General features: G+C 50.8%; 1 protein-coding gene across 4 annotated transcripts in view; it reads right to left on the reverse strand.

Moving 5' to 3' along the window:
* The window catches only part of EVC (EvC ciliary complex subunit 1), a 63208-nt gene that overhangs the window by 34194 nt on the left and 3590 nt on the right, over window positions 1–25424 (reverse strand). For 3 of the 4 annotated variants that reach the window (XM_026514378.4, XM_026514376.4, XM_026514380.4), the window contains exons 2-8: window positions 22492–22614; window positions 15824–15907; window positions 13554–13786; window positions 12144–12228; window positions 6719–6817; window positions 3673–3810; window positions 613–771 (exon numbers count right to left, since the gene is read on the reverse strand). In XM_026514378.4, the coding sequence (XP_026370163.2) occupies window positions 613–771; window positions 3673–3810; window positions 6719–6817; window positions 12144–12228; window positions 13554–13786; window positions 15824–15907; window positions 22492–22614 (921 nt within the window). The remainder of the gene's footprint in view (window positions 1–612; window positions 772–3672; window positions 3811–6718; window positions 6818–12143; window positions 12229–13553; window positions 13787–15823; window positions 15908–22491; window positions 22615–25424) is intronic. The other variant, XM_026514379.4, reaches the window with a different exon arrangement.

Consider the following 25424-nt stretch of genomic DNA (forward strand, 5'->3'; position numbering starts at 1 on the left):
CTGTGACCCCAGCATCAGTACTTTTTAAAGCTCCCCAGATAATTTCAGCGTGCAGCCAGGATTGAGAGCCAGTGCTCTATGCGGCCACAACACAAAACTGGCCAGCAATCTCCACTTAAGGAATGGATGGGTGGATGGATGGATGGACGGATGGACAGATGAATGGATGAATGGATGGAAAGACAGATGGATGGTTGGATGGATGGATGGATGGACAGACAGACGGACAGATGGATGGATGGATGGACAGATGGATGAATGGATGGATGGACAGATGGATGGATGGACAGATGGATGAATGGATGGAAAGATAGATAGATAAATGGATGGATGGACAGATGGATGGACGGATGGATGGTTGGACAAATAGATGAATGGATGGATGGATAGATGGATGGATGGATGGATGGATGGGTGGATGGATGGATGGATGGATGGATGGATTGTTGGACAGATGGATGGATGGATGGATTCACTGCTTTTCTCTGGGCTCTATTCCCTCATCTACAATCTCAAGGTGTTCGACTTGATCTCTGTGGTGCATCAAGCTTCCGGATTCCACATCCCTAGTGCGAGTATCTTCAGGTTCCCTCCCCGCCCCCTCCAGCATACCAGAGCCTGCAGATCCTGAGAATCACGCAGTAACCCTTCGGCTGCAATCATTCTTTCCGTGAGCGTCATCATGAGCTGTCGGGCTTTGGAGCTGGAACACTTAAATTGGTCCATAAGAAAGTGCTGGATGTTTTCCATCTGTTTCCAGAAAGCTTCCATCTGTGAAATGAGAATGAAAAGCAAGAGGTGGGTGTAGAAAACTTATTTAAGAAAGTTATAAAGCTAGAGGGTTCATGCTTGAGAATTACGATTCATTCCTTATCACACACTGAGATCCTAAACACTTGTGCAGTTGGGAGCGAGTCTATCTTGGCAATAATCGAGTTCTATAGAGAGGTTCTTCCTTGGTGTATTGTAGGTAGCAGTCAGTTTCAAGGTGGCTTTTCAGCAAACACCAGTGCTCTGCTGATAAGGCAGGCAGGCACAATGAGATCACCCAGTGTAAACAGCTTAAAGACTCTTAAACAGGCCACGATTGCTGCCTGGGGAGTGCGTGAAATTTGCCATTGTGCTCCTAGAAGCTTCCATATCTCCAAAAGGGATTAACCGTGTTCTGGAAATAAAAGCACGAATGGCCATTTACATTTTAGTTACTGCCATAAGAGTTCAAAAGAGCAATATGGCAGACAGTGCTGACCATGAAAACAGTCCGCTTTACAATCTTTTTCTTCTCCTCCCATCTTATCAGGAGGAAAGGTGGGAATCACCAAGTGGCTGAGAACGTTGGGGCTCATCCAGCCTCCCAGAGTTCCGAAAACCGGGATACTAGCAGCCATAACCGCCTCCCTTTACGGTGCAGGGAGGGGTCAGGCTCTGTGCCCCACGCAGTTTGTGTCCAGGTGAAATGTGTGTTGGCTGGCTGCAGGAACAGGCTCCGGAAGTTAGGTCACAGAGCTGGGAGGCAGGGGCAGAGTTGGTGCAGGTCTACCCACTGACCTCCCCGAGCTGTGGTTTTTCTCTACCTCGGCTCGGCCTGTCCGACTCTGAATTTGTCTGGGCACCTCTTGCTGCACAGGGTATGAGCGGGGTCAGGAACCCTGCCCTGACCTTGCGGCGTGACAGGTGGACACGAATGCAACTCGAAACACTAAGTCACTCTGACCAGCCACCGCCCAGCGGTCGCACACAGCCGAGGGGAGTGTGTCCCAGCCGGGCAGCAGCCCCTCCTTCAAACCTCCGGCTTCCCTCCTGCTCCCAGCCCCCCACTGGATGGCCTCCTTCCTGACTGCTCTAAGAGGACCTGACTATCCCCCTGTGACACCCCGCCCACCTCCAAACAGAGTTGGATGTCCAGCCAACTTTGCCTCTTCTACTCCAGCCCCAGAGAGCCAGGATACCCACTCTGTTCTTAAAAACTCTTGATTCCCTTGGCGTCCATGACATGATTTTCTCCTGGTCCCTCAGAGTCCGTACTCTGCTGTTCTGTTTCAATTCTCCTTGGCTCCTCCTGCTTAAATGCTGACAGGATCCAAGACTGAGCACCAGGCTCCTTTCCTGACCCATTCTGCACACAGCCTAGGCAAGGGCGTCCACTGCTGGAGGTCACCATACATCAGAGCATCTAGGGCATACTACAAATCATGGGCCTCAAATACACAGACACGGACACGGACACACAGGTCCACCGCTTTGGGGAGCCCTCGGACCCAGGAATCCAGGCTGAGCACCCTCCCTCTGCCACTCATGCCATGAACATCCCCGCTTCCCATGTCCTCTGACCTATGCTTAGTGGAGACTTTCCATCCTCGGGCATCTCCACCTCAAGACGTCAAGGCAGGACTCACCAGCTCCCCTCCCAACTTGCTTCTCCTTCGGGGATCCTTATTTCCATAGAACTAATCCTTTACACCCTCTTCTCCTCCAAACCTCATTATCAGCTACCCTATTAGCTCTCCCACTTTTTCTTACCCCTCTGTTCCTATTCCAATTGCCTTCATCAAATCTTCCCACTGCCCTAGCCCCAGAGCGCATACTTCTCCTCCACTGCTCAGCCGGAGCTGTCCTTCTAAGACAGAAATGGATCCAGCCGTCCCCCGCTGCTAAGCTGCAGTGACTCCCACCCCCTTGGCATGAGATGAAAAGCCTCAGGCCCGATCTCTGGCTTTCTCTGGCTCTGCTTGCTCCTTGGTCCCCCCCGGCTCCCTTCTTTGCCAGCCCACTGGCAAGTGTCCCCCACACTTCTCCCAAAAGGCCTCTCGATGGGTCTTTTCTTCTATGAAGACTTTCCTAACCCAATGGATTCCTCTCTCCACTGTGCCTCCGCCTTCCGGTGTTTTCATCTATCACAACACTTGTAAGCTATAAAGTCCGCATCTGCTCACCTGCCGGTCCCCCTACTAGGCTAGCCTGTGCATCTCTCTGGCAAGGCCAGGTCTAAGGTCATTCTGAATCCCCAGTGTGGGGCACAGTGCTTGGGTTCTCCCACCCCCCCCCAAAAACTGTTTAATACCTAATATAAGAACAGGGGGTAGTGGAATGGAAATGCAAAAAGGGATACTTGAAGGAAGCCACCCTCTCTGGAATTTATTTATTTATTTTTTAAATAATATTTTTTTAATTATATTATGTTAGTCACCATACAGTACATCCCTAGTTTTTGATGTAAAGTTCCATGACTCATCACTTGCGTATAACACCCAGTGCACCATGCAATATGTGCCCTCCTTAATACCCATCACCAGCCTCTCTGGAATTTAAAGCAGGCTTTTATGAGTGATGCCAGGGTCTGGAGAAGTTAGCAGCTAGAATCCGCTTTGATCCACAGGCTGGGAATGACATACAGGGTTAGAGCAATCTCTGCTTTGAGTGACAAAAAGATCAATCTAAAACTTAAACCAGGGGAATTCAGTTTTTAAAAAAACTCTGTAAATCTCGGCCCCTTCATTATACTTTCTCTATCACTTTCTTTCCGAAACTGGATCCCTGGCTTTGGGGCAGAGCACATCAGGGATTTCAAGTCTTAAACATGCTCCTAGGGGCCATCTCTTTAATCTCACTAATTTAACTGCCCCAGAAACCAAGGATTTTATAAGGAAAAAGGAAAAAAAATCCATCACATACATTATCTATTAGCAGCTCAGAGTATTCTCGCTCCTTCTTTTCCACATCTGCCAGAGTGATGTATTCAGAATCACCAGACCCCAGCATTTCCGTGTCTGACAGTTTGACCTGAAGTCCCTTTTCTAATTCCTCCAAGTCCTGGAGAAAACAGAAAAGGGGGGGGGGAAGGGCAAATAAACAAAGGAAAAATCTAATATATCTTAAGTTCTAGAAAAGAAATGCTTTTATCTTTCACCACATAATCAGAAAATATTTCTTAAGCATAATTAGCTGTTCTAGGCATTGTCCTACTTAGGGTTTGATGGTAGAAATCTATTTTTCTCATTAGACATACAGTCTCAAGAATACTGCATTCTTTGCTTCTGTATTACTCCCTCCCTCCCCTCAAAAAAAAAATAGAACATACTTTAAAAAAATAGTGAATTAGTATCTTTCATTTCTTATGAAGTCTTGGAAAATGCCATGACTTCAGGGGGTTGCATGGGAATGCTTCTTCCCCACGCCTCTGGTTTCCGAGGGGAAGGATTACTCACTACACCCCAGGGAAGGCGGGACGCGATGTGATTGGTGGGTTCATCAGCAGGAAGTGGCTCCCTTAGCTTGTCTGGCCTCTTCCTCTTTGACATGGAGCATTCATGGGGAGGCCATGGCTGTGGTGTGGCCTTGGCCCAGGGTGCGCTGGGCAGCGAAGGGCCTGCCGCAGAGGTGGCCGGCTTGATCCGCACCAAGGTAGGCAATCTGGCGAACCCTGGGATTCAGAGTGTGGAAGCTCGGCTCACTGTGCAGGTAGGCCACGTCCGCCAAGCTGGCGTCTCCGTAGTGAAGCCGACCTTTCTGTGCGCGTATTCCCGACCCTTTGTTATCAGTTCAGAATTGGGGAAGGATGGGGGGACCCTCTGTACGGAGTCCTTCCAGCCCCGACGTGGAGGGTGGGAGGGGCCCTGTCTTCTGCAGAGTTGTGCTGGGAGCGCTGGCATCCACCCCGGGCACGTCCAGCTTCACTAGGAAAACGACACCAATAAAAAGTGCTTCTGTGCGTCCAAGCCGAGGCCGCGCATGGTTTCAGACCCTCGCGGCTTTGCTCGGACAGAGCAAGGCTTCTCTTCCAGCTGAGGAGCCCAGTACTCGGGCAGTTGGGGTGTTTCCTCCGCAGTCTCCTCGGGGTAGGAAGGGGCGTGCTGTGCTGGTCCCTCAGCCCCACCGACCCCAGACACCCACTTCTCCAACTGCATGAATCCCAAGAGCAGCGCCGGTTCGGGGCACTGCTTGTCCCCTTCTAGAAGTCGGGCGGCCATCATGAGCATTGAATAAAAGTACTCACTGGAAGCACTTGGCCAGACTAACTGTCCGTGAGCAGCAGGCACCACTGTGATGAACGTGGTCTGTAGGTGCTGCCCGTGGAGTCAGATCAGGGGTCTGCAGACGGCAAAGCTCTTACTCTTGCCCTAGAACCCCACTTCATATTACGCGTGGAGTGACCAGTATCACCGTGATCATCATTATTTATTCACTGGGGAGTCACTGAAACTCAATGAGCCTCAGTTTCCTCAGCTGTAAACTAAAATAATAATGGCCACTCACAGGGCTGCCTTAAAGATGGAATACAATCATGTGTGAAACGCACCCTGGGCGTTGTGTGATGGGAACGGTCCTGGCAGCCGTGGTCCTTAGGACGGTGATGGTGACGGTGATGATGCACCGCCCCCTCCCTGGGGTGCAGAGATTCACACTTCCCCATGGGCTCCAGAGGAGTGGGGGAGAAACACTCCCTCCCAATCCCCCCCTTCTCATGGAGCAGTGATGATGAGGACGATGAGGAAGAGGGTTGCTGTGGCTGCCAGGGGGACGTGGGCAGCTGTCATGATTCAGGGTCTAACTACTACTTCGCTAGGTGCTTCATACACGCTTCTCTTAGCCCTTCCGTGATGCCGCAGGCCGGGAATCACTATCCCGAGGCACCGGGGGAACCTGGGATTCTGAGAGCTTGTGAAAGAACGAACCAGGATATCAACCTCCACCAGTCAAGACTCCAAGACCTGGCTCGTTTCACTGCACATAAAGCAACGTAAACTCCATATAAAAGACTGAGAGGAACAGAATGCACTGTAGTATAATCAGTTAAAACCAATAAACCAATTAGGTATTTAAAAATATCCAGTCTAGGGGCGCCTGGTTGGCGCAGTTGGTTGGACTCTTGATTTTGGCTCAGGTCCTGGTCTCAGAGTCCTGGGATTGAGCCCCGTGTTGGGCTTTCTGCTCAGCAGGGAGTTGGCTTCTCCTTCTGCCTCTTCCCCCCTGCCCCCGCTTGGGGGCTTTCTCTCTCTCTCTCTGTGTCAAATCATGAAAAAGATTTTACTTATTGATTTGACAGAGAGAGAGAGAGACAGTCAGCGAGAGAGGGAACACAAGCAGGGGGAGTGGGAGAGAAGCAGGCTCCCAGCAGAGCAGGGAGCCCGATGCAGGGCTCGATCCCAGGACCCTGGGATCACGCCCCGAGTGAAGGCAAACACTTAACGGCTGAGCCACCAGGTGCCCCTCAATAAATAAAATCTTAAAAAAACTCGAAAAAACCTAGAGGTGCCTGGTATGACTCTTGATTTCGGTTCAGATCATGATCTCAGGGTCCTGGGATTAAGCCCCGCATCAGGCTCTGCACTCAGTGTGGAGTCTGCTTGGGATTCTCTCTCTCCCTCTCCCACTGCCCCTCCCCCTGCTCTCTCTCTCAAATAAATAAATCTTAAAAAATAAATAAAAATACCCGACCTTGTGCAGAAGATAACAGTAACAGTAGTCCTGAGTAGCAGGTATGACCAAACTTCTTCTCTTTTTCCTGCTTTCAATATTTTTCCAAATTTTAATAATACCTGTGGTCATTTTTATATTTGTACACATATTTTTACATAATTGCATTGTGTTCAAAAGCGTATATTGTAATAAATTATTTTTACATGTGAAAGCAAAAGTAGTTTCTTATAATATTATGTTTTATATATTGTAATAAACTATTTTTAAGTAACCTTGAAATATAGGTTGAAGACTTACGTACATTTTCTTGTTTCGAAAGAATCCTCTGGTATAATTCATCATCAGACTTCTTTTTAGGAAGAAGATCAAGGAGGCACATTTTAAAAATCTGAATAAACATCTATTGCCAGGAAGGGAAACATAACCAAGGGAAAGGCTTAGAAATAGTATCTCCCTCTCCGTCCCTCCCTCTCTCCCTTTCTTCTCTATCTCTTCATGCACACATACTTTTTGCTAGAGGAAATATCTTGGGTTATAAATCATGACAATAGCCTATAATGGACTGTATTTTCATGAAGCTTCTAAGGAAAACTGGTTCACCTCTGGTTTTCATTCATTTATTCAAGAAATCTTCCTTAGGTGCCTGCTCTGTGCCTGTCCTTCCGCATTTCCCCATAGGAGTCAAGAAAACGTAAAAGGCAAAGGGGTGTTGCTTCTTTGTGGGAAGAATGAGAGGGACAGTGGTTTGGGACTGGGATGTATAAAGTCACCCACAGCGTCCTCTACACCAGAGAGGGTCCTCCCACAAGTGGGGACACCCAGGAACGTCCAAGGGTGCTGTCTCCACACCTACCATTCACCTACTGTAGGACATCTGGGTGTTTCCAGTTTGGGGCTATTGCGAGTAAAACCGGTAAGAACATCCACGTATGGGTTTCTGTGTGAACATAAGATCCTCTGGGGTGCGTGCGGTTGCGGGGTTTTGTGAGACACTGCCTGTTTGTCAGGGTGGCACTCTGCATTGCCACCAGCAATGCACGTGGGACCCGGTTTCTTCCCATCCCCACCAGCATTAGCCATTCTGATAGCTGTGTAGTCATATCTCATTTTTAAAAATATATCTCACTGTCTTAATTTGTACTTCCATCATGGCTAATGCTGTCGAGCATCTTTTATCTGATTTTGTGTGTGTGTGTGTGTGTGTGTCTGTTTACCTGCCACTGTATATCCTTTTTGGTGAAATGTCTGTTCATGGCTTTTGCCCTTTTCTAATGGGGTTGTTTACTTCTGTGGAGGTTTGAGCATTCTTTCTATGTTCTGGGGCGAGTTCTCTGTTGATACGTGATTTGCGAATACTTCTCTTTCCCCATCCTCTTTAATGGGGTCTTTTGCAGAGCACAAGTTTATAATTCTGATGAGGTTCAATTTATTAGTTTTCCCTCGTGTGGGTCATGCTCCCTGTGTTAAGTCTAAGAAAGAACTCTGCCCAGTTCTAGATCCTGAAGATTTTCTCCTCCGTTTTTCCTAGAAGATGGATAGTCTTGCATTTTACATGTAAGCCCGTGATGCATTTTGAGTTCATTTTTGCACGAGGCGGAGGATTGGCTTGAGGTTCGTCTGTGTCTGCTTCCGGACGTCTGATTGCTGCAGTACCATTTCCTGAAAAGCGTATCACTCCTTCACGGAACTGCTTTTGCTCCGTTGCCAAAGGTCAGACGTATTTGTGTGGTGAGGCACTTTAGTACAGGGCTTAGTAAATGTCTTCCTGTAAAGGGCCACATAGTAAACGTTCCTGGGTTTGCAGGCCCTACTGGCACTTTTGCAACCATCAGATTTTGCTGTTACAGCATCGAGGCAGCTATGGGCCATAGGGTCAAGAACAGGCATGGCTGGATTGGCCCAAGGGCCACAGTTTGTAACCCTTGCTTTAAGGTTAGTTGAACACTGTTGTATACCAAGCTAATATATTTATTATCTCATTTGGTTTTTACAGACTGCAGGACATTGGTACAATCTTCCCCATTTTACAGACAAGGAACTCTTTGGCTGAGAAATCTGTATAACTGGCTTCATGTCACAAGGGACAGCCATGAGGGACGGAACCTAGAACTTTCCACCAACCTTCCTTATGCTTGCCAGTGTTAACCAGCTCTAGGAACACAATGTCATCTTGGTTTTCCACCCACTGAAGTTGAGGTCATGTAAGGTAACATCCTTTTTTCGAAATGTTGGTCTCAAACCCACTTTCATTTTGACCCCAGACTGAATCAGTGATGTGCACAGGTCTTGTCTCATTCCTTTCAATTTAAAAAACTTTGAATTTGGAAAAACTACAGAGTCAGAGGAAGGTCCAGAACAGTACAGAGTCCCGCGTGTTCTGTCGCCTGGGTGACATGTGACGTCACTGTGGTACAAACTGACATTGACATTGGTCTGATGCAGTTTACTACAGACTTCACTCCATTTCCACGCACTGTCACATGTATTTGTGTGTGTGTGTGTCTGTGTGTCTATGCAACTTTACCCCAAGTACAGATTCATGCAGTCACCGCTGCAATCAAGTCAGAATGTTCCAGCACCAGGAGAATCCCCTAGGCCGGATGATCCCTCAGTTGGCAACCCCCCAACACACACATCCCCTGATCTGTGCTGTTCTCGCCTCTGCCATTCTGCTTTTAACGGTGCCAAATGCAGCTTCTGTCCGCCTCCTGACAAGCCAAGTGCCAGTTTCTCCGCCAAGGGCCACAGGGAGCTCTGAGCTCCTGGCCTGCATGACATCTGCTCTGAGTCACTTTTTTTTTTTTTTTTTTCATTTGTTAGTGATGCAGAGCGGACGCAGTGTTAGAGCAGGTTCAGCTGCACAACACAGTGACTCCCAGCTTCGGTCCGAGTCACTCCTGAACTGACCTGCACGGATGGATCTCTACCAGAGAAGCGGAACTTGAGGTCTCCGCGACTGCTGGCGTGTTTCCCCAGGTCCCACACGCAACGAAGATACGCCCCGCAGGGACGGAAAGGCCACGCGTGAGCGGTCTCCCAGGGCAGGGTCGGCATCCGCAGGCACATTTCTGTGGAGCGCCCACTGCGTGCAGGCACACAGACCTTGCGCTCAGACCTCATCTGGGTTCTGTGTCTGCCGTGCACCAGCTGTGTGATTTGGGGCAACTGACGCGACCTCTCGGAGTCTCAGGTTCCTCGTGAGTGAAAACAACAGTAAGGCTTCCTTGAAGCTCAGGCATTTAGAGGGCTTAGCCTAGCAGAGTTTGCGTGCTTCACAAGTGGGGTTGTGATGATGCTGGTCACACAGCCCCGCGGAGCCCAGAGCTCTGCCTACAGAGACCCTTCAAAGCAGGACGGCTTCACTTCCTAGTGATTTGATGGGTTAAGAGCTGAAAAATATTATCTTTATACCTTTCCTAAAGTGGCCCAGAGAGGGGAAGTGACTTCCCCGAGGTCACACAGCTCGTCCGTGTGGGAGGGTGGACCAGAGCCCAAGTCTCTGACTCCTAGCCTAGGGCTCCTTCCCCAGCTTCCCGCTGATGTGTCTTCCCCCAGGGAAGCCTGGCCATCTCCCCCACACTCACTCAGTCCCCCCCTTACACACACTCACCACACCATACGGTTTGCCATGTGCATTTGTGTGGGTCACTGCCATCCCCCCGCCCTGAGAGTGGGCGCCACACAGGTGGGGGCTGTCCCTGGCACCGTGCCGGGCAGGGAGGAGAGACTGCCCACGGATAAGACGCGCAGATGAGTGACGGCAGATGCTTTCTCCGTGACAGCAGGCTGCTTCCCCGCGGGCCTCTGCTGGCTGCTCTGGGGGCGAGGCGGCCAGCGCCGTGTCACTCGCCAGCTGGATGGGGCTCTGAGCACAGACACAGTCGACCCTCCGGGGAGCACAGAGCCTTTGGATCGCCAGGGCCACCTGCCTGCTAGCGGGACAGGATGTGGCTGAACGAGAGCAGGCTGCTGCTGCACGTGGGCCACGGCGTCAAGGCCATGGGCTCCCCCAGGGACCGTGGGGCCGCCTGAACAGGCTCTATTTTTGGAGTCCTGGTATGATTTCTGGTTTCCAGTACGGGCCCCTGTTTACGAGGCCCACGCTGCTCTCACGGAGCCCCAGTTTCTTTCTACTACACGTGCAACCTGGTGTTTATATTTCTCCAGGGTACAACGAAGCACCCCGTGGGCATATCTGTCTGTGTCTCTGTCACTCTCTCCGTCCACCCCTCTCCCTTTCTCTTTCCAACAGGCCTCCCCGCTGCAAGACTCATCCCTCATTCAATAATTCAGGAGAAATAACTCCTCTTTTGAAGCTCTGTGGCCTCGAGGCCTGGCCAGCCCTGCCCAGGGGTTCCGCAGCTGCGGTGGGACGCTTCTGTCTGACTTCCTTGCCATGTCGGCCCAGCATTGATGCCCTTGGAGCCTGTGTGTGTCCGGCAGAGACGAGCCTCATTCTGCGGTTCTTGGTGGCTCCGACTGCTCCTCCGTCCATCAGAGAAAGCACGCCTACGAAAAGGCACCAGACTTCCCATCTCAGCTCCAACTTAGGGCTTTACGACCCTGGACGAGTCCTCCTCTCTGCACCACCGTTTCCTCATCCCTAATTTGGGGTAATAACACACCCACCCCTCCAGGTTGTGGTGAGGTTCAGGCTAACCGCCGGTGTGACACGTCCCGGGCCCAGTACACAGTGAACAGTCACCAAAGTCAGGCTCGTAAACACTGTCGTCACTATTATCATTTCTTTAGAAATGCTGGTGAGGATGAGGAGAGAGGGGAGCCCTCTCGCACTGCTGGCGGGAATGCAGGCTGGGGCGGACACTCGGGAAGACAGTGTGGAGGGTCCTCAAGACGTTAAAACCAGAGCTACCCTATGACCCAGCAACCGCACAACTGGGTGTCTACCCCACAGATACAGATGTAGTGATCCGAAGGGGCACCTGCACCCCACTGTTCACAGCAGCAATGTGCATGATAGCCAAACTATGGAGAGAGCCCAAATGTCCATCAACGGATGAATGGATAAAGAAGATGTGGTCCATGTATACAATGGAGTATTACTCAGCCATCACAAAGGATGATTACCCACCATTTACACTGACATGGATGGAACTGGAGGGGATTATGCCAAGAAGTGAAATAAGTCAGAGAAAGACAATTATATGGTCTCACTTGTATGTGGAACTTAAGAAACAAAACAGAAGAGCATAGGGGAAGGGAAGGGAAAATAAGATGAAAACAGAGATGGAGACAAACCATAAGAGACTTAACTCTAGGAAACAAAGTGAGGGTTACTGGAGGGGAGGTGGGTGCAGGGATGGGGTAACTGGGTGATGGACATTAAGGAGGGCACGTGATGTCATGAGCACTGGATGTTATATGCAACTGATGAATCACTGAACTCTACCTCTGAAACTAATAATCCACTATATGTTAATTAAATTGAATTTAAATTAAAAATTAAAATGCTGTTCTCCTTCCAATACCTTTTACGTGTCTGCACCAGGAGGTGGCCCCGTGGGAGGAGGCTCTCACCTGTCTGCCTCACCCCATAGCTCTCAGTAAAGGAGAGCCCGTGTCCCATCAGCAGGCACAAATGCTTCTGTCCCTTCCTGTCGCGGTGGCTGCACTGTCACCAGCAGCCACCCCTGGAGGGCACGCACGTGGCTGCAGAGCCGCGTTCAGGACCCGGGAAAGGGAGAGCAGCCCACCCCGCCACCTACCACGTGCTTCTCCCGCCTCAGCGCCGTGTCCAGACGCAGCAGATCTTTTAAGTGAAGGTCATACATACACAAGTCAAGGTCCACGCTGGAAAGTGGAAAGAGAAACAGAAAGCCGCTGGGTATCTGAGATGGGGAGTGGGGTTTCAGGGAGTTAGCGCGTCCCTGCTCATACCAGCCTCAGTGCATCCTGACTCCAGGTTTTAAATTCTGCAGCGCGCAGAGATGCCAAACAGCCGCCCCAGGTTTATACGAAGGAACCAAGGGAACCATTTCAGGCTCACTTGTGACCAGAAGGGAGCAGCTGCCCGAGACATGGAGGACAGGAGGCAGCAAGAGTCGGAGGTGGGAGAAAAGAGGGATCACACCCTTCCCGGCATCGGAATGTCTGTCATGTGTCACCTCTCCTCTGCCCCAGCAGGCAGACGTTCTCATGCCCATTTCACAGAGGAGGAAATGGACTTAGGAAGTCAAGTAGCGGTTACACGGTCACAGGGGGGGTAAGTGGCAGGGCGAATAGGACCATCTGTCCAGCCCAGGCAAATGCACTTTGAATGGCCACGTCCCCACCCAAACTGTGACAAGTCCACTAAGTCCCAAAGCTCATCAACAGCCCTTCCCAGTGTGCGGGCCGTGCCACCGTCCAGGTCAGCACTGAGCTCAGCGTCTGGTCCCTCTCCTTCCATAGTCCTGAGCCGAGGTCGGGCCCGGTTCATCTCACTGAGGCAGGGCCACTTGGACTCACCGAACTTCACAGAGCAGAGAGGTCTGAGGACTGACCCACAGAAATGCTGACTCAGTGTCTTGGGCCTCTCCCGTGCGCTGAGTGGTTTGGTGATTCGGAGCAGGGCTTTGGAGATAAGGTCAAACCCAGCTCCATCCCTCACCTGCTGTGTGACCTTGAGCAAACTACTTAGCCTCTCTTTTATTCTTTGTAACATGAGGACAGTAATACCACCCACTGCATAGGGTCGTTAAGAGGAATTAATCCACTAATTGATTATTTTTTATTCAACTGTCACTGAACCTGTCCCAGGCTCCCACTGTGCAGTGGGGACACAGCAGTGAGGAAGACAGATCTGGTCGTACTCATGAGATAATTAATCCTTGCAAAGTGCTCAGCACTCTGCCTGGTACACAGAAGGCCCCTCATCCATGCTAGGTGCTGTTATGCAGAGCCCAGGGCACGTCAGTGATTCAGTGAGGCCCCCTAACAGGTCTCTCCCCAGGGCTCAGGCCTGACTCCATAACCCCCACGTTGGTCAACACCACACGGTGGCTGGGGAGCTCCAGCTTGGACACTGCGTGGCTGTGTGTCTGCAGCTGACTTGCTTAACCTCTCTGGGCCTCCATTCCCAACACTGACAGTGACATGGTCCATTGATCAGCTTCCCCAGGCCTCCCCCTCCTTACCTCTCACAGATCAGCGCCTCGGGGAAGCTGTTGGCCTGGACGAAGGTGCGGCTCAAGAACCTGTCGTAGCTGGTGGCCGAGTGGATGCTGGATGAGGAGCTGCAGTCCTCCTTCTCGGCCTGGCTCAGGCTCCCCAGGCTGCTGGAGGGGGAAGCCTCCACCGGCTGGTTTGGCAAGACAGCCTGCTTTAAGTTTTCATGCAGAGAAGGGTTGGAGGAACCGTCGGCCAGTGGCTGGGGTGGAGGGACAGAAAGCACACTCAGCCCGTGTGAGCAGCTTCAGTAAGTCCACCAGTGGTACAAGCCGGCGGTCCCAGGAAGGCCAGGTGGGGGCCGGCTGGGAGGGAAGGAGTGAACAGGTAGGGCTTCTGCCCACGCCCCGGGGACCCATGTCATGGCTCTTGTCCCCAGGAGGCCAGCCCCTCTGCAACAGGCTCCTACCCTTTAGCTGTTAGCCTGGGTCTGTTCCCCGGTGGCTCCCCTGCACCCCACACCCGGCTGCCAACTCTGACCTCTTCCACAGCAGTCTGCCTGCCCCCCATCTCTCCTGCCACTGGCTCAGACCCCTGGGTGTGCTCTGTCTGCTAAACTGCTGACCACCTAGCTCTTCCCCATCTACGCTGACCTGGGCATTACCCTCCTGTCCCCAGGCCTTCGAGGTGGCTCCCCACTGCCCTTGGATAGGCCCAAAGCTCCTTATCAAGGAACTCAAGCCCCAGGCACTGCCATGACCTCATGAGGGGACAGCTGAGTGCCTGGCACGGCTGGAGGGCTTGACAGATGTCCGTGGCCACCTCTGTGCAGCCTGTCCTGCTGCTCCAAGATGTGCCTGCCCAAGTAGTCCTGAGCTGGCTGCCAGCTCCAAACGTCCCTTGTCATTTCATACTTCTGGGCCTTTGCAGACTCTGGTCCCCCTGCCTGAAACAGCCCTCACTCACCGTCTGCTGGGCAGAAGCATCCCTACCTCCAGACACAGACCCAGAGTCCTCCTTCCCAGCCCACGTGGCGTTCCGCAGGCCTCTGGTCATTTCTGTCTTGCCTGGGCTCACACACCATCCTACCATCTCTGCCCAGACCGTGAGGGCCTCCAGGGTGAGGACGATGATGTCCTGACCACTGGATAATCCCAGCGCCCACCAGGAGCCTGCCTGGCAAGGGCTGTGGACGATGAATCATGCATGTCTCTGCTCTGGCAGTTTTGCCCTTTCAACCACCCACCAGATAGCTAAGTGCAGGGAGCAGTTCCCAATGTGTGTTCCTGGGAACAGTTCCAGTATTGCCCCCCATAAGTAAGGGTTCCACAGGAAAATTAATTTGGGAAAGTCTGTGTTAAGTGAGGTGAAATCATTTCTTTGGTGCCGAACTTTGCAGAGCCTGGCTCCGGCTGTCTTCAAAAGCAAATAATCATTGAAAAAACCCGAACAAATACTGAGTGCTCAGATGTCACACGCTATGCTAAGCCCTATGTCTATTATACCATTTGACCCTCAAGCAACTGGGGGAGGTAGGGGGGCCCATTGCCCCCATTTCCAGATGAAGAAACAGAGGCCGAGTCAGGAAATGGCCCACAGAAAATGGTCGAGATGGGAGTTAGGAAGGCATCCGTGTGACTCCAGAGCCCGTCCTCTTTACGATCAGGAATGCGGCCTGCACTTCCCTCAAGTACTGGACTAGGGATTCTTTCTTTCATAGACAGTCTCACAGGCCAATGGTCCCTGGAAACACTGTGGGATCTGCTGCTGTCTGCAAAACTCCTGACCACAGGTGTGAATTCCTGGCTTCAGGTGTAAGACCTGCAGCCAGGTGGCCTCGGGCAGGTCATTAGCCTCTCTGGGCCCAAGTTTCCTTATGCATGAAGAGGCAATAACTGTATGATTTACTCTATATGGAATGCCTAACACATGAGGAATGCTTCACACTGTGCCAGCCCCACAGGACGTGTTCAGTAAGTCAATCTGTGAACGAGGAACAATGCTAGCGCCTATGTCAGTGCCAGCGTTTGTATTAGAACAGCAGGACGCTGCCCACCTGTGCTGTCACCCACTGTTCCTGGGGATACCTTGCTATACCTGTCCCTGACAACGCTGTCCTAAAGTGGATTCATCCTAAAGTTTTGCACCATCACAGAGCCTCGACATTATCCCTATTAAAATGACTTGCCATAAAACCCTCAGACAGGACCAAAACTCACACATTTCATCTGCCTACTCCTACCCCAATCTCTAGTACATTACTGAGTAATTGTTCTCAGATGGAGATGGGGACTCTCACCCGGAACTTCTGATTGATGGGATAGATGACTTTTGCCTTCAGTGCAAATGCTGTGATGTTGCTGTTGAAAGCCGGCTCACATTCCTGGGAAAGAAGAACAAATGGCATGGGGTGCTTTCTATACAATGAAGAATAAACCGGTAAGAGTTACAGACAATGCCACAACCCATTTGTAACGGTGGCCTCAGGAAGGGACCATAACAGGCACATTTAGATCCAAGTAGGTGTTCACTTGCTAGAAAGATGGGTGAAAGGCTGGAGGGAGGAATGGATGGATGGATAGGAAAATGGATGGGCAGGTGGATGGATGGATGGATGGATGGATGGATGGATGGATGGATAGGTAGATGGAGAGGTAGATGGATAGACGGACAGATGGACAAATGGGTGGATGGATGGGTGGACACATGGGTGGATGAGAAAATGGATGGGCAGGTGGGTGGGTAGATGGATGGATGGATGAATGGATGAGTGGATGGATGGATGGATGGATGAGTGGATGGATGGATGGATGGATGGATGGATGGATGGATGGATAGGTAGATGGAGAGGTAGATGGATAGACGGACAGATGGACAAATGGGTGGATGGATGGGTGGACACATGGGTGGATGAGAAAATGGATGGGCAGGTGGGTGGGTAGATGGATGGATGGATGAATGGGTAGATAAGGAGATGGAGAGATGGATGGATGGACAGATGGACAAACGGATGGATGGAAGGAGGCATGGATGGGAGGATGAAGGAAGGTAGATGTATGAATGGATGGGTGAATGGACAGACAGACGTCATATAGCACAATCCTCATTTAATTCTAAGTCTTCAGCTTCGGAAGAAATAAGTATTTAAATAACATGACAATAATTAACAAGTTTTCCTAAAAATTGTGACCCACCTTTTAGAGGAAGAAGGAAACACAGAATTGTTTTAGCATTACCAAGGGAGTAAACACTTCCATAGGGCAATATTCACACAGAACTCCGGATCAGACCCTTAAATGAAAAGCAGTTGGGCAAGTCCTTTCACTTCTCTGAGCCTCAATCTTCCCAGACAGAAAACAGGTGCCATATGCCCCCCAAGACCGCATAGATAAAGCACCCATCAAAGTAGCTGGAACAGAACGGAAGTGAAGCAACGCGCAGCTCTGAGGAATGGTGGGAAGGAGCCCCTCTGAGGGGAGCCTTCTCTGACCACAGCACGACAGACCTCTTCATGGCTGTTCCACATCCCCACATCCTTTCTGGGTCTCTCTCCTGCCGGGGCTAGGTGGGTGCTGAATAAATGTTTTGGAAACAACCTGCAGGGACGATGGCGAACAGGCAGACCAGTCAGAAGCCTCGCTCTCCAGACCACGGGAGATCTCCCCTGACCGGCTCTGAGCAGGCTGACGGGCGAATACTGCACCCGCATCTCCCTCAGTACTTCTCTCTCTTTTTTTTTTTATTAATAATGATTTTTTATTATATTATGTTAGTCACCATACAGTACATCCCCGGTTTTCGATGTAAGGCTCGATGATTCATTAGTTGTGTATAACACCCAGTGCACCATGCAATATGTGCCCTCCTTACTACCCATCACCAGTCTATCCCATTCCCCCACCCCCCTCCCCTCTGTAGCCCTCAGTTTGTTTCTCATAGTCCATAGTCTCTCATGTTTCATTCCCCCTTCCTCAGTACTTCTCAACCACACCTTCCTGAAGAAAGAGCTCTATAGCAAACGACCAGTTTCCAGTTGCCAACTTGGGATGAGATGCCCTACCATGGGGCACACAGAAGGATTTATGGCTTTGTCATGATGTGGGCATTGACCCCGCACCTGACCATGTCGGCAGTGCGGCCCAGGGATGTCTCCAGAGCGGGTTTCACCACCACACCCTTCTGAGCGGGGTGGGGATGGAAGCCACGTGGCGAGGGCTGGGCTTTGTCATTTCCATCTGTACTTTATGACTCACAAAGACAGACTTAGATGACAAGAATGGGTCAGACCACCGACACGTGCCACCTCCTTCTACTTCCGAGGGCTCTGCCACAGAGGCTACTGTCTCCGTATCTGCGGGGGGGGGGGGGGGGGGGATGTGACACAGAGCAGTTAATCTGTGAGCCCAAGGTCACACAGCTAATAAATGCCGGAACTGGGATTTGAGCTTGGATTCCCCGGCTCCAGAGTCCCTCCTCTTTAGCTGTCATCTGTCTGTCTTCCTCAACATCATGCAAATAAGAATGGGGGTGAGAGCCAGGAAGTTAAACGGGAAGTGGGTGTTCAGTGGAGAAGATCTCTGGACTGGCCTCACCATGCTCTGGGAACACAGGTCTGATCCTGAGATACTCTGTAGCTCCTACACCCCAACCTGCCGTGTAAAATCAACCACAAATCCCACCAGCGTGAACTCCTAAATGTCACTCGGACCCATTGCGCTGGCCTGAGCCACCACCATAGGGCTGCAAACAGACTCCAAGCCAGGTGCTGTCCGTGCACAGAGCGCCTACTGTGTGCTGCGTTCTTTATGCACTCCTGCTCATTTAATTATCACACAACAGCCAGCTTGGGGAGGTCCGTACTATTTCCATCATTCCTGTTTCACAGAGCGAGGCTCGGAGGTTAACCCCTTCCAATGCATTCTCTACATGGCAATCGGATGATCTCTTAAACCTGAAATCCCCACCACTGCCAGCTTCAACCCCTTTCTGGCTTCCCTGTGATCCGAGGGAGCAGAGCATGGCCTGTCCCAGCCCCCAGCATCCAGTCCCAATGTCTGCTTGAAGCCGTGTGGGTACAAAAGCAAAAGACAGCAGTAAGATCGAAAAGGCTGATTTCAGAACAGGTTATATAATGTGTGGAGCCCAACACAAAATGGAGAGGGGGAGGTGCGTCTGATTAAAATATGATTAAGAATCTCAGGACTGCAGAGTCCAGAAGCCAGAGGCTGGGCCCGACTCAGCTCGGGTCCTGTGCGGCTGCACAGGCCGGATGCCCGGGAAGCCGGCCCTGGCTAGTTTCCAGCAGACACACCTGCTCAGGCGAAGCTAGGAAAGCAGAGGGCACCGTGCTTTTCTAAACGTCTTACAAACAGAGGTGAAGAGAAAGCACAGCATGGAAGTGGTGGAAAATGAGAGGAAGACACAGTCCCCACCCTCCAGGGGAGACAGAAAGCAAAAATTGCACTTAATGTGGAAAACATAATTAGAAGCACAGGATGGAGATGCTGGGGTCCACCTGGGACGTCTGGAAGCAGAACCCGGGATGCACATCGAGGCGTAAGCTCAGCTGACGGGTTACTGCCGCTGTCTGGGGAGCCCGTGAATGTCCATGCGTTTCCGGCCCATCCACCTGCAGACTGCAAGCCCCTCGAGGACCGAGGACTGGCACCATGACGGTCAAGGTGTTTGTCAGGATGAAGGACCCGGAAGTGCTTGGCACACAGAATCCAGGAGTGAACAGACTTCTGCTGTTTTCAGGTTTTTTTTTTTTTTTTTAACAGCTTTCCTTATTAAGTTTAGAAGCCTACCAAATTCTGATAATCTTCTCAACCGTAGCAATACAATTATACAGAAAATTGGTTGTAGTGCGAGCCTACCATGTAAAACTTCTTCAGCTGAAGCAATGCAATTATTCAGAAAATTGGTGAAAGCGTAATTGCAGGAAAAGAAAAGGCCTTTCGCTCATCAACGTAGAGGCGTTCTTTCAGTGAGTGCACGGAGGCGTCCATGAAGGAGCCTTCCCCGCTCCCTCCTCCAGAGCAAAAGGATGCGATGAAGAGAACCAAGGCTGTGCCGTGGCACACTGGAGAGCCTTCTGGAATTTTCTGTTTGGTTTTGACTTGATGCGAGCTATTTAACAAAATAAAGTTTGGGCAAGGAGGGGCGCGAACCACAAATGCCTTGGTTTTCCATGCATTCTGGGATGTCGAATTTAGAGCTCAGCTCACCCTGTCAAAATCAGGCCTGGCTAACACTCCCTGACAAGCTCGGTCTGCAGAAGGCAGGGCTTTCTGGCAAGCCAGTCACTGGAACAGGCAGATCTTTAACTTGGCTCTTGGCAATGATTAGCTTGATCCTGGGCATTGTCTGGCGTCGCTAAATGGTTAACAGGTAAAACATTACCAGGTAAAAACATGAGCGAGGTATCCGGGGAGGCAGAAGGACTTGGCTCCCCTGGAAACACCAATGAACACTTGTCCTTTAGTCAGAATGTTCACAGAGTCAACCGGTGGGTGAGCCTCAGGCCAGCATCATTACTGTCATCGTGAAGCCGAGAAACCGGAGGCTCAGACAGGTCGTCTCTTGCCCAGCATCACACAGCAAACAGGTGACAGGGCTGGGTTCCTGGGATCCAGGCGCCAGGCCCCCCGAGCCAGTGTGTTTTCACCACCTCCAAGGCCGCCTGCTGTGTGAGCAGGGCTGTATTCATGCAATTCAAGTGTGTGAAGGGTGCAATTTACTAATTTTCAGTATACTCACAGATATGTGCAACTATTCCCACAATCCGTTTTAGAACACTTTTACCATCTAAGAAAGAAACCCCATACCCGTTAGTGGTCACCTCTGTCTCTCCTCTCTCACCCCCCCGCCCCCACGTACCTACCAGCCCACTTTCTGTCTCCATCAGTGCACCTGCTGTGGACATTCCGTATGAATGGAGTCCTGTAATATGTGGTCTTTTGGGACGGGCTTCCTTCAGTTAGCGTGATATTTCAGGGTCCCTTCATGTTGTAGTGAGTTTCAGGACTTCTTTCCTTTTTATGGCCCAAGAGTATTGCATCATATGGCTAGAACACATTCTGTTGAGCCATTCACCAGCTGATGGACACTTGGGTTTCCACATTTTGGCCAAAGAGGACTGTTATGACCACAGTACATATTTTTGTGTAGCCGAATGCTTTAATTGCTGTGAGCAGGGTTTTGATAACACAGGGTGATAGGGACAGAGGGAGACAGATGAGGGAAAGAGAGACATCACACACCCACCTGCCGCACAGACACACACGCGGAGGAGACACGAGAGAGAGAGAGAGAGAGAGAGAGAGAGAGAGAGGGACCTATAGAGAGCCTCCCCGATACACACACATGCAGACGCACAGAGAGACATAGGCACTTGGGGACAGAGAGGCAGGGAGCACGGGCTGGACACACAGCACCTATGTGCCAGGAGCTCGCTCCAGCTCTAGCTCTGGCTTCCTGTGCCAGCCCGGCGAGGGCGGCTCATCTTTCCACCAGACTGTGTAAGGGAAACCAGCCTCCAGAACCCTCGCGAAGGGAGTATAAGTAAGATCTACCTCGTGGGGCTGCTGAGAGAGGTTCATGGGGGTAATTCACACCAGTGCTCATATCACTCAAAAGTGACACGTGGGAAAACGCCTGGCACTCGGTTAGGGCTAAAACAACAACAAAAACAGGAAAAAACCTTTCCCCTTTCTCAGGAACCCTCCAGCTCTCTCCCTCTGTCTACCGACCTATCCACCTACCTAAATATCTATATTTACCTTTGGGCAATTGAGGCTAAATGACCAGGATCCATGGGACTTTCTGGGGAGGAGCAAGTGTCTAGAAATAGCACACCTTTGGAAGAAACGCCCCCTCTCTCCATGGAGCTCACGCACACAGTGATGCCCTACACGCAGGCTCAGGACGGACAGGGCGAAGCCCAGCAAGGAAGGACCAAGAAGAATCCACCTTTAACATGTCCGTCAAGAGGCCCAGAGCCCACACAACTGGGTATTTAGTCAACATTCACTCAAAAGAAATAACACAAAATGAAAACAAATAAACTTACACGCAGACCTTCACAGAAGCCCTATTCAGAAGAGCCAAGTGCAGGAAACACCCCACCCTGTGCTATATCCCCGCGGTGGACCGAGCGATTAAAAGGGATGGATTATCGATACGTGCAACAACACGGTGAGTCTCTAAAGCGGGACGTTGCGGCAATGCCGATATAAGCAAGCGCAGGACCCCACTGATGTGAAACCCTAGAACAGCAAAACCACGTGGTGATGGGAATCCCAGCACCAAGCACAGGACCCCACTGATGTGAAACCCTAGAACAGCAAAACCACGTGGTGATGGGAATCCCAGCACCAAGCACAGGACCCCACTGATGTGAAACCCTAGAACAGCAAAACCACCTGGTGATGGGAATCCCAGCACCAAGCACAGGACCCCACTGATGTGAAATCCTAGAACAGCAAAACCACCCTGGTGATGGGAATCCCAGCACCAAGCACAGGACCCCACTGATGTGAAATCCTAGAACAGCAAAACCACCTGGTGATGGGAATCCCAGCACCAAGCACAGGACCCCACTGATGTGAAATCCTAGAACAGCAAAACCACCCTGGTGCTGGGAATCCCAGCACCGCCTACTTCTGGGAGGGGCAGGGCGGGGTGGGGGGCAGAGATGCGGGAGGGTAAACCGGAAAGGGGCACTGGAGAAGTTTCTGGGGTGACGGAAGCTTCCAGATCGGGGTACTGGTTACAAGGAAGTATATGCTTATCCAACCGTAAACTTCAAATTTGTGCATTTTGCCACATGTGAATCATACGGCAGAAAAGAAGACAACTGGGACAGGAAATGTGTCAGGGGCTCATCTGGGTGGCATCCGCCCTGCCAGGTGGGACATGCGACACCCAACACGTGACTCGGGAGATAAACCCAAACACTCAGCTTACGTCCGCAGCCTCCTCCTTCGAAGTCTGGGCTTCTCCCCTCCTCCTCCTGGACGGGGAGCCGGTTTCCGAGGGGTCCTGTACGTTACACTCTAAATTCTTGAGCAGACTCTGAGCGTCGTCTTTCTAAAAATCCAAAGGTGGGGGTGGGGAGAACACATCGAAGCCGGTCAGTCCAGTGCTCCTGGGACTCGAGCCATCAACCCCCCACCCCCTCGCCCCCAGCGTGTGCTCATCTCTGTGTCTCTGCCTGGCTTTCTGCGTGTAGTGTCACACCTCCCACCCCGCCCGGGATCAGCCACACAGCCTTCGAGATTGTTCAGGCATCAGCTCCCTGAGGAGCCCCCCCCCCCCCCCCGCCATTCCCCACCTCAGGACCTGGAGGCCACACTTGGGTCAAAGGTCACTCCATTGTTCTTCTGGGTTAGGGGCCCCTGGTAGCCTGTGAGCTCCCTGGGGTAAGAGTTGAACACGGGAAATGGACATACATAGTAATTTTCCTGTTATTTCCCATAATGCCATCAGATGATTTTAAGAAAATATTTTAGGTACCCTCGCATTATAGAACGGTTTGTAAAATGAACCACGGTTGATCCTTGGTATTGGTAGCTTCTGTATGTGTAAATTCGCTTACTTGCCGAAATTGATTTGTAACCCCCCAAATCAACACTTGTGGTGCTTTTGTGGTCATTCCTGGGCACGGGCGGAGTGGTGAAAATTCGAGCTGCCTGCCGTGCCGTGTCTAACGCAGAGCCAGCAAGGTGACGCCCTGCCTTCCTGGGTCAGCTCTCCTACCGCAGACCAGTGTCCCTTTCGTGTTCTGTTAATGCCGCTCTTCTCCCACCTGTCTGCGCTCTCTGCTGCTGATGTGGTTGGTTAAAATGACTCCTGAGTGTTGGCTAGGTCCCGGGCGGTGTTCCCAAGGGCGAGAAGGCTGGTGCGCCTCGTGGAGAAAACGTGTTGGATAAGTGACGTTGTGTGTTCACATATATGTAACACATATATAATACATATGCATCAACGATATGTATTAAATAGGGTGTCTTTATACAGAAACACCCATCAAACAAGGCTACGCATTGGCCGGTTAACGGAGATGTTGTGGCCAGTCTTGCAGAAACCTAGCCCTGTGTGTCCCCTGGGAGCAATGTTTCCGTATTTGCTAATTCTCTGTTGCCCGTGATTCCGTAGATCGTAATGATCAACTCTTTCTGAATCCCATTACGCCAGAGATCCTGATCAAGCCCTTCCTCTGGCTGCTCACAGATATAATCTTTATACTGAAGACACACGGCCGGTTTGTCATGGAGTTACTTAGCAACTGTTACGAAGCAACACTAAGCATTAAGGCTTATTCTAGTCACTTCGAATGGAGTAAATTAGCACAAAATAAACAAGCCCCTGCCTTCGTGGAGTTTATGTTCCAGCGACAAAAGAGAGATATAAATAAATATGTAAGAATAAATACGTAGTAAGTCAGTGGTGGTAAGTGACAGAGAGAAAAAAGATGTAGGACAGGAGAATGGAGGGGGAGAGTCTCTTGGGCAGGGTGACATTTGAGAAGAAACATGAAGGAAGTGAGAGAGCAAGCCATTCAGATATGTCAGGGACAAGCTTTCCAGAGAGGGTACAGCAAATGCAAAGGCCCTGTGGCAGAAGCATGCACAGCATGCCCAGGGAAGCCCTTGTGGCTGCACCAGTCTGGGGTACAGGGGAGAGGAGCAGATGATGAAGCCAAGGATTTAGGGATGGTTTGTTTAGCGGCTCTGGCTGACCACTACAAGGGTTCTGCAGGGAAGGACCCAATCAGATCATCCTATGGTAGAGACTCCAGGAGATAAACCTCATCTACCCCACGGAGGAGCATCATTATTTTGCTCCCCAGTTAAAAATAACCAGGAAGCCAAGGGTCGCCAGTCACTTGAGGACAGACTCTAATATGAAAGAGAAACCCCCAAACAAACAGGAAAAAGCAAGCTGGAAACAGACAGTGTATAGGGAAAAGAAACCTTAAAACAAATAAACAACTATAATATCCTCAGAGAGCCAAGAGAAGAGGTTACACTCACAAAATAAGAACAGGGCAACATAAACATAGGACACCCTGAGGACAGAACAGCACGCTCGAAAATGAAAAATGTGAAAATCTCAACACAAGTGTTGTGAGAAAAGCCTTCCAAAAAGGGCATAAAAAGACAAAGAGATGGAAAACAGAAAAGAAGGAAGGCCAATTCAACCAAAACATGAGACAGGTTCCCAAAAGAAGCAACAGAATATATAAAAGGAAAAGAATCCTCCAGGAACTCAAGAGAGTGAGTTTGCACATTGACAGGGCCTCCTGAATGCACAGCCCAAGGAGGGCCATCGACCGCCACCAACCCTCATCCCCGTGTGCTTCCTATGCTGGGAACAAAGAAGAGATGCTTCCAGATTCCACAGGGGAACAAAACAAAGTTATCAGGGATCAGAACAAAATCCTATTTCTCCACCTCAACCACGTCAGTTGGAAGACAATGGGAAAAATGCCTTCAAAATTCAGGGGGAAAATTATTTCCAACCTGGAATTCTATGACCTAACGACTCTCACCAAGTTAAGAATAAAGACGGAAGGGCATAGATACTTTCAGACACAGAAGTTCTCAAAAACAGTCTCCTCCATCTCTTTCTCAGGAAGATCCAGGAGGCTGTGCTCCACCCAAATGAGGAAAGGATTCCAGAAAGACAGTGGAGGGGATCCCCAAAAGAGGATGCAACGCCGGGGAGGTGACAAAGTTGCAGTGTGATTGGCCCTGAGAGGTCCCACTGGTGACAGCAAAAGTCTACAGCAGCTGCTTCTCGAAGCTGGCGAACAAACACATCGCTGGAGGGGCTCCTTAACCACAGCTTGCTGGCCCCACCTGCAAAGATTCTCATCAGTGCGTCTGGGGTGGGGCCCA

Source organism: Ursus arctos, unplaced genomic scaffold, assembly GCF_023065955.2.
Source record: "Ursus arctos isolate Adak ecotype North America unplaced genomic scaffold, UrsArc2.0 scaffold_9, whole genome shotgun sequence".
Taxonomy (NCBI): domain Eukaryota; kingdom Metazoa; phylum Chordata; class Mammalia; order Carnivora; family Ursidae; genus Ursus; species Ursus arctos.